The following is a 13,684-nucleotide window of genomic DNA, read 5'->3' on the forward strand; positions in this document are numbered from 1 at the left end:
CCTAACGTTTTACTTCCTTTGCAATAGCGATATCATTTAACATAAATCTAAAATATAGTAATTCTGTCCAATATTGCGATATGCCAGGACAAAATGTCTTCCAATAACGTCATGAAATAGAAGAGCGAGGCTACCGCACTGTATTAGATTGCATTGTCCGTGGTACTCCTCCTCTTCTACTCTACGACGTCACTGGAAGACATTTTGTCCCAGCGTATCACAATACTGATTGTATCTATAACAATGATTTCAGGCAAATTAAAGGAACTCAGTTTGTCTTTCAATCATTTAATCGAGCTTGACGATGACTGTTTTATTGGCATTGAAGACAGTCTTGATATTCTTGAGTTGAGTTTTGCTTTTGCAACTGACGTTTTTCCTCAAAGAGCACTGAGACCACTTTCGAACCTGTTGTGGTTGGTTTTGGATAATAATAATTTTCAGACTATAGAACCAACCGCATTTTATTCTTTCTATCAATTGCGGTACATCAATTTAGAGTCAAATCGACTCCACTACCTTCCAGAACGAATATTTCTATCAAGTGTCCATCCTGAATTGAGAGATGTTAAGCTTGGGTACAATTTTCTTGTGGCTATCCCGGAATTCACTTTCCATAATTTAACTGAACTGAGATCATTAGATTTAACCGGTAATCGGATAAAAGTCCTCAGTCCTGAATCCATTGTCGATTGTCCAAATTTAGTGACAATATCATTAGCGTACAATAGAATTTCCAAAATGGAAAAGAATGCATTTTACGATTTACCCAGCTTACGTTTTCTTCATTTAGAGTTTAATCGATTAACCACCTTAGATTTGGATGCGATTTCTGAAATCGGTGGGCCAGATTTCGCTCTTAATGTATCTTACAATGCAATTTCCTTGATAAATTCTGAACATCCGATGAATAATTTAACAAGGTTGGATATAAGTTTTAACAATATCAGCCACTTGTCTGCTGACACATTTTATAAAATACCAGATCTTAGACATTTGGATCTACGAAGTAACTTCATTGTTGTTCTTGACCCAGGTAAAACACAATATTATTTAAGATCGTTTTGACATTCGAATTAAATGTTTGAAAAATGTTAATAAAAATGTTGCAGGCACCTTTGGACTAAGACACTTAGAAACGTTGAATTTACAAGATAATAAAATAGAAACATTAAGGAAACAATCCTTCCACGGATTAGAATCATTGCAACAGTTAGATCTAAGTAAAAATCAAATTAGCTTATTATCTACTGAACAGTTTCGAAATCTAAGAAACCTACGAATTTTAAATCTGTCAAATAACAAGATAAGATCTTTACCAAGAGATGTTTTCGAAGGGACAACACTGGAAATTCTAGACTTAAGTCACAATAAATTTACTGTTGTACCATCACCATCTTTCCTTAAAGTTGGTTATACGTTAAGAAATCTTAACTTAGCAGATAATTTTGTGGACCACCTTGATTCTACTGCTTATCCAATTTCTCAACTAGTTTCTTTGAATCTAGCACACAACAGATTAACAATTTTGCCAGACAATTCGTTTGTCTCCCTTGGAAAATTATTGAGTTTGAATGTATCTCAAAATATTCTTCAAGCAAACTTCAAAGAGCTGTTCCATTATTTACCTGGCCTGAGACAACTATATTTGGCTAATTGTGGCCTGAAAGATATTCCTTTTTTACCTTTGACAACTCTAAACATCTTAGATCTGTCTTTCAATTATATAGAGGCGACGTCAGAAAAACAGTTTCAATACCTGAAAGATTTAAAAATCCTTCTTCTTGTGAATAACTCATTACATTCTATGCCAAATGTGAAATTGAATCTCCTAAGGGAACTTGACGTTTCTGGAAACCCTATAGAGGTAAGTTCTAGTAAATAACTTTCGTTTTTTTTATCCCTTGTGACTTCGTGTTACTTTCTATTCTATTATCTAATATGAACTAATCCTTTTAGTCTTTACCTACATTTAATGTAATTACTTTTTCATTGTTACATCTTTCTTATTACATATAGCAAGTAATTTATACTGTTTTAAAAACTGTATGGATGTAATTTTGTGTGAAACAAGACGTATTCGTTTTATACATTTTCATTGGCTAAAACTGTAAAGTTTACTTTGACTAAAATGAGAAAATTTATTTAGGAACTAACAAAAGAGAACTTTATGGGGTATCCAAGATTAGAAAAACTGAATTTAAGAAATCTGAATAAAACAAAATCAGTTGACAAAGACTGCCTCCGTGTCTTGAAATACTTGAAACACCTTCGAATTCAAACTTGGCCAGAAGCGGACGGTTTTCATCTTCGACACTTGTTAACGGGCTTACCATTAAGAACTGTAGAGATCCAAGTTACGGAGCATTTATTAAAACATCAAATACAGAACGTCTTTACTAAACAACTTAGAGAGTTAACAATTTCTGGAAGTGACCTTGAGATGATTTCTTCAGAAGCGTTTTCTACTATTGAAGGCGGTGAATTGATATTGCGGATTAAAAACACTCGAGTCCGCAGACTGCAGTCAGATATTTTTCTCTCTTTAACGAAGAGACTCTCCCAACTTACTTTGGATTTAAGGAACAATCATATAAATGAACTCAGTCCTTCTGTTATCTATGGAAATCTTTCCTGGGAAAGTGTTGGAACCAATATGGTTGCTGGTAAGAAGAATGTTTTCATAAATAATCCCATTAATTAATAGTTAAAAATGCAATAATTGTATAATGTTACTAAGTTAGATGTTTTTTTCGTAATATATTTATTAATACACATGTTTTAATATTTCCACACAATCCATTAACACTTACAATACTGTTAACCTGATGAATATTAGATAGAAATATGTTAATACATATAGCTATGTAGTTAATTATTGAGCTTAGCTTAACTTGGGTAGTCCTATGTGAGTTATCATAGTAATTTAACTTGCATTTGAAATAGGCATCATCAATAATGTATTTTGAAGATTATATCTACGTTCGAAAAAGTAGACCTTACTCCATCCTTTGTAAATATAATAAAAAATATCAGTAAAAATAAACTTTGCCCACAAAGTTAAACTCAAAATGATATCTCCAAACAAAACAGAACAGAAAGTTATTCCTTGAGTTTTCAAAAGTATTACTTTTAATACTTTTCTATGAATAATATTTTTCTATGAATGCTTTGAGAAATATTTGTTGCGTTTCGTATGGTCTTTAGGACCAGTGATTCAGATGGCTACATTTACTTCATGAGCTGTGTTCAGGTTTTCTTTCATATCTTTTTCTACAACTCAGAGTAATTTGGTCTTGCATTTTTGATTTGCACTTAAAGGTAAAACAAAACTTTTTGTCGATTATCAAGCCATGTGAAGTCGACTGAACTTTCGACAATAAAAAGGTAATATAAGTAAGTATTTTTATTTTCTAGGAGGCTTACAAGTGTCCGGGAATCCTCTTGAATGCGATTGCGAGATTGCTTGGCTTAGCTTGTGGTTACGAAGGTGGCTCCGAGAATCTCGACAAATTCACACAGCTTCTCAGTCAGATGCCAGGCAATTGAGAACGATTGCTGGTAGAGCTGTCTGCACTGAAACTACGCCATCTTATTCATCCGATAAAGTTCTGCTAACTCTAGGAACTCCTCACACTGCTTGTCAAGCTTCTGCACTTAGCTCCGGGAATTATGAAAAACTCGTTACCACATGGTTGACTATAGTTGACATTATTTTCCTTACAATAATGATAAATTGAATTGAGGACTTTTAACATCACTTTCTGTAGTCATTCAGGCATGATTCAGTAAGTTCAAAGAATATAACAACATTTCGGCAAAATCATTAAAATAGTAATGTAATTTTATTATTAACATGCAAATTTATTATTAACTTAAGAGTTTTGTTTTATAACTATTCATTGTAGATAGGTTTTAATAATTGTTATATGTATATTACACATAAAATGCATAACGTTTCTGGTTTTATGGTATTGGATTCAATACGGCGTAAAAAATTGTAGTTGTAAACTACTTGGTTATTGTATGTTTTTCATTTCTCGCTATGAAAACATATTTAATTAACTCAAAATTTGTTAAAATTAAGGTATTTCAAAATTTTTAATTACAGTGGAATTCTGAAGTTCGATTGCTGTGATGAACCAAAAATTCGAGGTAAATTCTACTCGAAACTTGAAGAAATACTCAAAAGTCGAGCAAAGTCACACGTCTCTTTAAACGATTAGAACATTATTAATAATATAACGTTAATGAACCACAACCAACCACTAGTAAATTTCAAACTAAAACTATTAATTGATTAATTACTATACAGTATTTTTTATGTATATATTATTATAAAGGGAAACATTAAGTGTCTACAAATATTATCTTTTGTAGTGAATACTTGAGGGAGGAGGGCAATCCTATCAAAATCAACTACTGGTAATTTTTAAAATACAATTTTGAAATTATGTATTTTGATAACATTTTTTACACTAAATTCAAATACGTTGAAATTCATTTTATAAACAAATTTTTCAAGTAAAAACAAAAAATTTTGTTCAAAAAAATCATGGGAGCATGGCATCCATGCCCTTATCTCTTTAATATTGTAAACATATCCCGTATGAAAATTTCAGCTCGAAATCTTTAGTTTTATGAATGTTATAACATTTTTTATATTGGTATGTCGTCTAAAATGCTTCTGTTGCGTACGTTAGACCTTCTTCTTCCTATAAAATCATCTGTATCATAATTTTAAATCACTGTCAACTGCTGTTTGCTTATTTCAGTTCTATTATCTTTGAATAAATATAATATTATTGCGAACACCGGCTACATGGCCATTGCCTGCTGTGCTCGCAACGAAGAATAACAAGATGATCGAAGCAGATGTCACCGCAAACGATCGTATCTAGTCTCAGATATTGCATTCTGTTAAATAATAAAAACTGTAAATAAAGGTTCTGAATCGTGTGTATAGTGTTTGCTGTGTCGGTGCAACGCAGTGTGACGAACAATGGACAAAAGTCGAAAAACTGAAGTCTGAAATTCATAGCTTATTGTATCTTAAAATACTAATAAAGGAATGTAGATTTTAATATTACCCACAGTTTGTACTGATTTCTCCAATTTATTGACAAAAATGATGCTTGATATTTATTCCAGTTTTCGATGTTTAAATGTTTATCTGATTAATTTGATTTTTATAAGTTATGTTTAGTATTGTAAGACTTTTCAAGTTGCAGAATAATTTTTTTACAATATTAACAATTTGTCCCAATTTTTACGTTAAATGTTTATCAACTTTTACTTGAGCATTTAAAAAAATGCATTAATAAAAGGATATTAATTGGAGACATGTTAAATAGTATATTTGTATCAAAAGCTGCTTAAAGTTGCTCAAAATGCAAAAAACAGTCGAAATCATTACTACGTTCCGTGTTCAAGTTTTGGCATAGTGAAATTGTCGAAAAAGCTTTGTCTGCTGCCGAGTAGCGCCACCCGTTTGATTTAGTAAATATATTTTTGGAAAATGTCAAAAAAGTTTTAACTGCTTTTTTACTTTTTATCCCTAAAATCCATATGCTCTCAACAACTAGTTTGAAGTTTTATGCATTCTCGATAAACTTATAAAATACTTTTTCAAATAAAATTTTGTCAGTAATCAAGTTACAATAAATTTCAATTAAGAAAGCCGATAAACAATGTTTTAATTAATAAGAAATTAAGGTCACCTTAATTCTTTTCAGTAAAATTATTTTTTCTTCGTCAGTCAATGCATTTTTGTATTCTCTTTACAAAAGTATTAAGGGTCTTAAGTCGAAAATGTATTAGTTTAGAAGTTATCAATTTTGTTCCAAACGGCCATATACTCATCACACTGTGCCACGGTTGCGAGTCCACGGTGAGCCAAAATCGTAACAATATTGTTTTCAATATAACTCGTACGTTAACACTGTATGATTGATGGAATGTATACTAACTTTATAGTTTCCATAATCTAGGTTTGACCTATACATCGTTATTATATTAATACTTACAGTTTCAGTTATGGTTTCTCAGTGGTCAACATATTTCCTCACCTGCTTTTCTTCAATCCGAAAGTTTGTCTATCTTGAAAATGGTCAGACTAGAGAAAACTAATCAGACCTGTCGTAATAAATAAAACGGACGATCGCAAAATTTTCGTGCCAAATAAAATATTGCACAGGACAGTAAAAATAACTCTATTCTTTCAACGTGCAGTGAAGTGTAAAAATTTTTGTCTTGATAGTGCTACTTTCGATAATGGCTATTCAAAGAAAAGTACAAAATTACAAATATTATTAAAAAATGCAGCGACTGTTAATTTTTATTCCTCGAAACAGATTCGATGCGTAGCTATTGCTATTTTCTGTATCAAGAACCTTTCCTGTTCAGCAATGAAATATGTTGAATATGATAATGTTTTATTAGAAATACAATTAGATAAGAAAGTTCATGGATTAGCTCATAAGATTCCTTTGAAATATAAGTACCGCAAAGAAGGTAATTTTGAAAGTATAAAAAATCTACGTGGAGTTGTCCTGAAAATTATTCAAACAGCACAAGTATCAAGAAAACAAACTTTAGAGGAAGTAGAGGGTCCAACGTACGCGACAGAGGTAATTGAGGTAACATAGCTATATAAAAAAAGTTTTCTAGTTGAAACGTTTTTTACAGTCTCGAATCAGAATACTGATCAAGTAAGGGTATGGATTTTACGATTCGATGACTTTCTCGAAAAAAATGTTTTATTTAAAAAATTTGTTTACAATATTAATTTCAACATATTTGAATTCAATGTAGAAAATGTAGAAAAATACATAGATTATGTCCTAGTAAAAATTACAGATAGTTCATTTTCACAGCCCCCTCCGAATGTTTCGTATTGTGTCAATTTTGAGGTACCCGTCCAATTTACGTTATTTCAAATCGAAAAATGTCATTCGAAAGTCGAACTCCATCTTGGAAAGGATTGTGTGCGAACGTCGAGATTCCACTCTATTAGTAATTCTAAGTTATTATAATTCGTATTCCTTCAATGGTAATAAACTGCAGTGTGTTCAATGCAGTTTTATATAATGCCAAAAAACTATCCTCTATAAGAAAAAGGAAGAAAATTAAATGTTTGTTCTGGAAGATGTTGCTTCATATGTTTATAGATACCTTACTCATTCATATGAGGATGATACTTTTACAATTAACAACGAGTTTTATACTAGCAGTGTGTTCATTCAAAAATTTAGAACTAAAATCTATACGAGAAAAATCCTTTTACAGCAAAACTTTATACTAAACTAGAACGTAGGTTAACCTAATTCCATAGTTATATTTGTACTGTAATTACGCATTTTACAATGCTCAATATATTGTAACTGTTAAACGATACACATGAAGATATTAGAAAGTTTGAACATGGATCATCATAAATATGTTTGTAAATATTGTACGATTCACCAATCAGTAAAAAATAAATTTAAAAATGAATATAGGTACTTTTTGTTCGCACATTAGCGACCTTAAGTAGCATTTTTAAAAAATAATGTCTTTATTTATGTTAAAATCTCTGACAGATACAGGGATCTAACAGGGTCCAGATGAGGTTGTATAGATCGGGTATCTCAAAGAAAGTGTACGCGGTCAATTTTATTTTCGTCTGTCCGTAAAAGGACAGACCTTTTATTTTGGAATAATTTCCAAAGGGAGGGAAGAGGGGACGGTCCGGAATTTGGTCCTGGGCCGCTCTTGGCCCTTTGGCCGAGGTGGCCACACACGGTCAGTGATAGCATGTCCATCGCACTCAAGCCTTCTATGTAGCCTGCTCTGGGACGCGACTCCACTCTCCCAGCTGAAGACTTCTCGTCTCCCGAGTCCTAACCACGACCACCAGTGCCGCTGAAACCGTCCGTTATGACTCGCTTGACCGTCGCGCCTGTTAAGTTGCACTCACACTAGCGACCGCGCCCAGTAAAGCCGCGTTAACACGTTGCGTGCGGGGGTAAAAAAATGGTCGAAAAAGTTTACCGGCTAGTGTAGCCAGTAAGCCCCATAGTACAAGTTGTCGTGACCTATAAGCCATGGTAGCGAAAAGGTCGTCTATTGCCGATCAGCCGCCGTAGCCCCTAAGCAGCGTTAGTATAAGTCGCGTATTTTCACGCGTACCGTAAATAGACACAAATAAAACCGTAGTTGTCCAAACAGCAACAGGCCTTCACTTATTCTTTGAACCTTGGCAGCTGACTAAATAGACACTCCCCATCACTTCCCTGATCCGCTGAACTCTGCTTCGGCTTTTTTTTCTAGTGGGTTTAATTCAATTTCAAAGTTTTTATCTGACATTAATTCCCTTATTTGTAAGCCAACAAAAATTCGTTCTTTTATTTTTGCATCACTAATTCTAGGAAACTTTTTTTTAAATATAAAAGCCATCACTGTTACAGTCCATTGTTTTAACAAAATATGTCATAAGACCCACTTTGCAGAGATGGTAAGTAGATGTTTTTCGGTCTTACGAGTAGAATCGTAACATTTTTATTCCCAGGTGTAAATGAGCGACGTGACGGCCATTATATTCTAACATAATAGCATTTTCTATTCCTGCTATCTCACTTACACAAAAAGCAGCAGAACTTTGCGTATCCAAGCTGTAGTCGAAGTAAAAGGACAATGACTCATAAATCTCCACATAGGTACCATAAGTATTTCTCATATTGAATTTTTTCTAGAATTAATTTAATAGCCTCATAAATTTACAACCAGATACAGACCGGATGTAATAAATTCATCTAAAATATAATTGGTATTTGGTAATGGATACGCATTTCCTATTGTTTTTTCGTTGAGTTTTCTATTGTCTATTAATATTCGCCATTTACATTCTCTAGAGGCATCTAATTCCTTTAGAACAGCCCAAAATGGGCTAGACCAAAGGCGAGTGGAACGTTTTATAATAACTTGATTTAATATTTTCTCAATTTGATTATCAACTTTAACTTTATATAGCTGTGGATATCGATAGGTCTTAACATGAATTGGAATTTCGTGCATAGTTAGAATATCATGAGTACTTGCAGTTGTAAGAGTTAGTAAATCGGTAGGTGAATGAAGAATGGGTCATTTCACGCCAAATCGATAACTTTTTGTCCTTGTTATCAAGAATTTTGTTCAAAATTGAATATGATGTAATCTACATGAAATTCTGGAGGGGGGAGGGGGGTTAAGTCATCATTTTGCTGTTCTCGAATTTGTTTAAAAAATACTGGCGGTCAAAGTTTTCAACTTTTGCCTATTTTCGTGAAACCGGGATGCACTTAGGAATTTTTATCTCGAGAACTATTTGTCGTATTGAGTTGATTCTTTCTTCATCTTAATCGGAAGGATATAGCCAATTTTAATAAGACATTTCTTAATTGAAAACTCTTTTTTGTAATATAGGAAATTATAAACAAACTTTTGGTTTGCAAATTTCCGTTAGAGGGTCGGGGATCAAAAGTTTAAAAGAAAAAATATGACCATATTCCTTGAACTTTGGTCTATAAAACAAGCTATTACCGGAAATGGAATTCGTAAAACTAACTCCGCAGTGAGCAGTTACAGGTAGTGGTGCGCGCCGCTTCAAGTAAGCGACCTGTACGCCCGAAGATTACAGTCGCCCGATCGAACCTCTCGCATCCCATATTATTTGACTGAGGTGTAAAAACAATATCGACAGGTCGCGTATCAGTCTTAATAATGCCATTTATACCTGAAGGGTGGTTTTATTTTTTTTTTTTATGTGTATTTAAACAAGGGCTATATTGAAAAAGTCTTGTGGCACATAATGTTTTCCTTCAACACCCTCGGTTCAATTTATTGCCAGCTAGGTAAATGTTTTCAAAGTATAAGTAATATAGGCGTTAGTACGATTGCACGTATTTTCCAGGTATAACCGATTTGATAGTGGGGAATTATATGTTTGGGCATCGTTCCTTTAAACTTTTAGTCTGCGAAAAATTTCCGAGTTGTGCACTTCTTATTGTAAGATAATGAGTGAATTTTCGGAGGTAATGCGTCAGTGGTGTTGTAATCTTTCTAATCGAACGGGACATAACCGTTCCATAAAAGGACTTCGAGAGGTATCGTTGGGAATGCGTTGATCATTTCCAAATCTGCCCGAAAAATCTTTTATTTGCAATGCCTGTCGCATGAGATTGTACAAGGAAAAGAACAGGGAACGGATTGAAGCTGTATTAGCTGGACCAGAGCCATCAGGACTATCAAATATAGAAATAATAACTACTGGCAGTAGTAGTTTCAGCAACGTTTCAGTATCAGTAGATCCATCACTTGTGGTGAGTTTCGCAAATACTTTAACATCATCCACAGGGGAATCACCAATAACTCACAAAACTTTAAAATCCGGTAAACGAACTTTACATAAAATAGATCGCAGTCATAATATTTTAGGAACAAGTTTAGGAAACGGGGTAATGTTGAGTAATGGAGTAATGTCGCGGTAGATAATGAAATAATTAAACAGTTAAAAGATAAATTCAATGTAGACTCCGATAATAGCGAAAACAATTAGTATTCTTACTCTTTCGTACGGATCGGGGAAAGGAACAACTTTCAGTTAAAGTCGCTTTATTTCGCCCAAATGGCCTCGTTCTCGCTCTGTTTGTTGAGCTAGCGTCCTCCCTTTATTACCCAAACGAGGACCCCTTCGCAAATTGGGATACCGATAGAAGAAAATAGCTTAACTCGCGTAACGGTCGAAAGATAGACGTGCGATGTTGCGTGAGCACGAGAGAGAAAAAAGTATCACACTCAGATATTTATTTGAATAGGCGAACACAACTTCTAAAAATATTACATTTGATTACGTAAGTGAGAATGAGCATCAGGAACATGCTGCTAGCTTACAAGCTCGCTTTTCAGTAGCATCATCAATTACGGGTACTAGAAAGTTCTGTAGTATTATACAATTATCAAATAAAAATATATTATGTAAAATATGTTTTTCCGATAAAGATTGCTCGGTATTCAGCATAATGCAATAGCTTTAACTGCACTCTTTTCTGCTATCTATTTTATCCTGCAATCGAAGTCCACTATGCACGCACAATCACTCTATTCATGCTATTTACCTTAATCCATACATATTCATATCCTTATATATGAATATCCTAATCCTTATCCTTTCCTGATGGAAGTACCTCACCACCTTCACTTGGTTTCTACCGAGCAATGGCACCTTTTTAAATAAACATTCAATAAGCGAAGACACAAATGTGTATGAACTTGATTTTCATAAAAAAATTTCATTACCTTATATTCAATTTTGAACAAAATTCCTGATTTTAAGGTCAAAAAGTGTTCGATTTGGCGTGCCCATATGTCATTAAATCCCATACAAATCTGAGTTATTGCATGTCATTCTTGTATATTCAAATGATGAAGTCGATGATTTTGATTCAACACGTGTAGTGTTTCTGAAATCCCATTATTTTGTGGATTTGCAGCTAAATTATACAAGGTGTCTCTTTTATCCTGTACATTCAGATATCTTCGTTATTTTTGCTGATACGAAAAAATGTATCAGAACAAATGTGTTTGGTTCAAATGTAGGAATAATATGATTTACGTATATTTTTCTCTCAAGGTTATTTGTTCTTAGTTTTGAAAGTCACCGCCATTTTTGTATGTATCAACATTTCTTCTTTATGATACTGCATTCTGGTAGTATTAATAAGAAAATACGTGATATATAGAAAATGATATACATATATACAGGGTGGGGCAATATTAGCACTTCAGATATCTCGAAAACTGAAATAAAATTGAACAGTACGAAGAGGACCCTCCGGTGGCGACAATAGTTGTTTTGCAGATGGAGGTATTTCGGACATTTGAAGATCACCTCTATTTTTTTAAATGGATCGGTATGTTTTTGCTTCCGTGTCATGATAGAGGATCTTAAAACGAGTTCAGCGACCTATTACATAAGGTCATTGAAGGCCATAGAAAGTAGAGAAAGGCGATAATACTTACGGCTTTGATAGTAAATGAAACAGACGTTTATAGTAGGTGTTCGAAATGATTACCATCACTGTCAATGTACCATTGCAAGTTTTACAGTGTTAGAACTTATAGACATACAGGCTGCAATAATTCGCTGTTGCATATCATAAGATGTAGTTGGTATTTCTTTGTGGACTTTCTCTTTCAGAGTTCCCTATAAAAAGAAATTTAGAGATGTTGAGTCTGGCGAACAAGCTGGCCACGATATTAGACCGTTACATTTACTTGCACTACAAACCATGTGGTATTAACGTGATCGATGTCCAGCACTCTATTCATTGATTCCGCGAAGGGAACTCGATGAAAAATTTCGAAATCGTTGGATTGGACGCGGCGGTCCAATGCTGGCGTCTAATAAACTTTCTGTTTAATAAATCTCGACAGGAAGAAATCAAGTGGCGTGAGGTTGGGAGATCGAGGTGGCTACGAAATTGGTCCTGATCGACCTATCCATCGATCTTCATACGTATCATTTTGTCCAAAATGGGCTGGAGCACCATCCTGCTCAAGGATCATTTCATGCCATTCTAGTGGCATATCCTCCAGCATGTTCAAAATAAGTTGCAGCCGTTAATCGGGTAGGTAAAAAAAATAGCCCTAAAATATGATTCCCGATTCCGGCCCACACGTTAATTGTCCAGCGATGCTGAAAAGACAGGCTTCTCGTTTCGTGTGGCTTTTTGTGGTTCCAAGTATGATCATTTCGTTTATTGGAAATACCGGTTCTTGTAAATATGCTTTCATCCGTCCATAAGATATGTTTTAGAATGTCTTCATCTTGAATGTATTTATTTAATAGCTATCGGCAGAACCTTAATATTTGTGGCTTATCCGTTGGCAATGAATTCTTCAGGGCCCCGCTCCTCTCCGGCAGCGATCCGCATTTCCTCAGCATCGCGGAGACTTCCCCAGGACTTCCTGTGACTCCTGCCGCCTGAGCTACTATAGAGGAACAGCACCGCGGGACCATCCCTTAGCTCGTAGTTGGCAGATTTTCATTCAGCTCCTCTGGTCATCCGCGGAGGCGGCAAGTCCCTCAACTCTGGGGGTGGAGGGCCCCTGTATCATCCAGTGTTGATACGGCGCCTGAATCGGGAAATTGCACGACCGGAGGACGGGGTCAGGGACGGGGACGGCCTCGGGATCCCTCTGGTTCTTCTACGGCCCTGAAATGTTGTGCGAGCTCGGTACGGAGGCACTCGAAATTAGCAGCGATTCGAATTCATGATATTTTCCTCCAGGAGCCGTCTCTCGGCATGTATTCCGCAAGGGAATCGTACGGTCCTTTTTATTACAGATATCACGAAATTCACCAAAACGGGGACGGCGCTATGCGCAACGTCACAACGTACACTATTTATACGTATACTTCTCCCTCCCTTCTTCCCTCAACTGCTTCATAACAATGTCTGAGAACGTCTTCAGAATTTCCCGTACAATGACTACATTGTGAGTCACGACTGGAGTATGTACTTATTACTAATATAATCACAGTTAACGTGGATACGCTGAGTCATTCTTGCAAGGTTACAATTCGAAAAATAACTCAGTGAATGATTTTTCCTTAACTAATAGAAATGTACTTCCGCAAATATTTGTGCTTACTAGGAAGTTTATA

At 34.8% G+C, this 13,684-nt stretch overlaps 1 protein-coding gene across 4 annotated transcripts in view; it reads left to right on the top strand.

The window, feature by feature from the left end:
- Positions 1-7,502, top strand: part of LOC143186418 (uncharacterized) — a 58,901-nt gene extending 51,399 nt beyond the window's left edge. For 2 of the 4 annotated variants that reach the window (XM_076390091.1, XM_076390092.1), the window contains exons 7-10: positions 254-1,036; positions 1,113-1,867; positions 2,150-2,666; positions 3,418-7,502. In XM_076390091.1, the coding sequence (XP_076246206.1) occupies positions 254-1,036; positions 1,113-1,867; positions 2,150-2,666; positions 3,418-3,740 (2,378 nt within the window). In that variant the 3' untranslated portion in view covers positions 3,741-7,502. The remainder of the gene's footprint in view (positions 1-253; positions 1,037-1,112; positions 1,868-2,149; positions 2,667-3,417) is intronic. The other 2 variants (XR_013003046.1, XM_076390093.1) reach the window with 2 other exon arrangements.
- The last annotated feature ends 6,182 nt before the right edge of the window (positions 7,503-13,684 follow it).

Source organism: Calliopsis andreniformis, unplaced genomic scaffold (genome assembly GCF_051401765.1).
Source record: "Calliopsis andreniformis isolate RMS-2024a unplaced genomic scaffold, iyCalAndr_principal scaffold0001, whole genome shotgun sequence".
NCBI lineage: Eukaryota > Metazoa > Arthropoda > Insecta > Hymenoptera > Andrenidae > Calliopsis > Calliopsis andreniformis.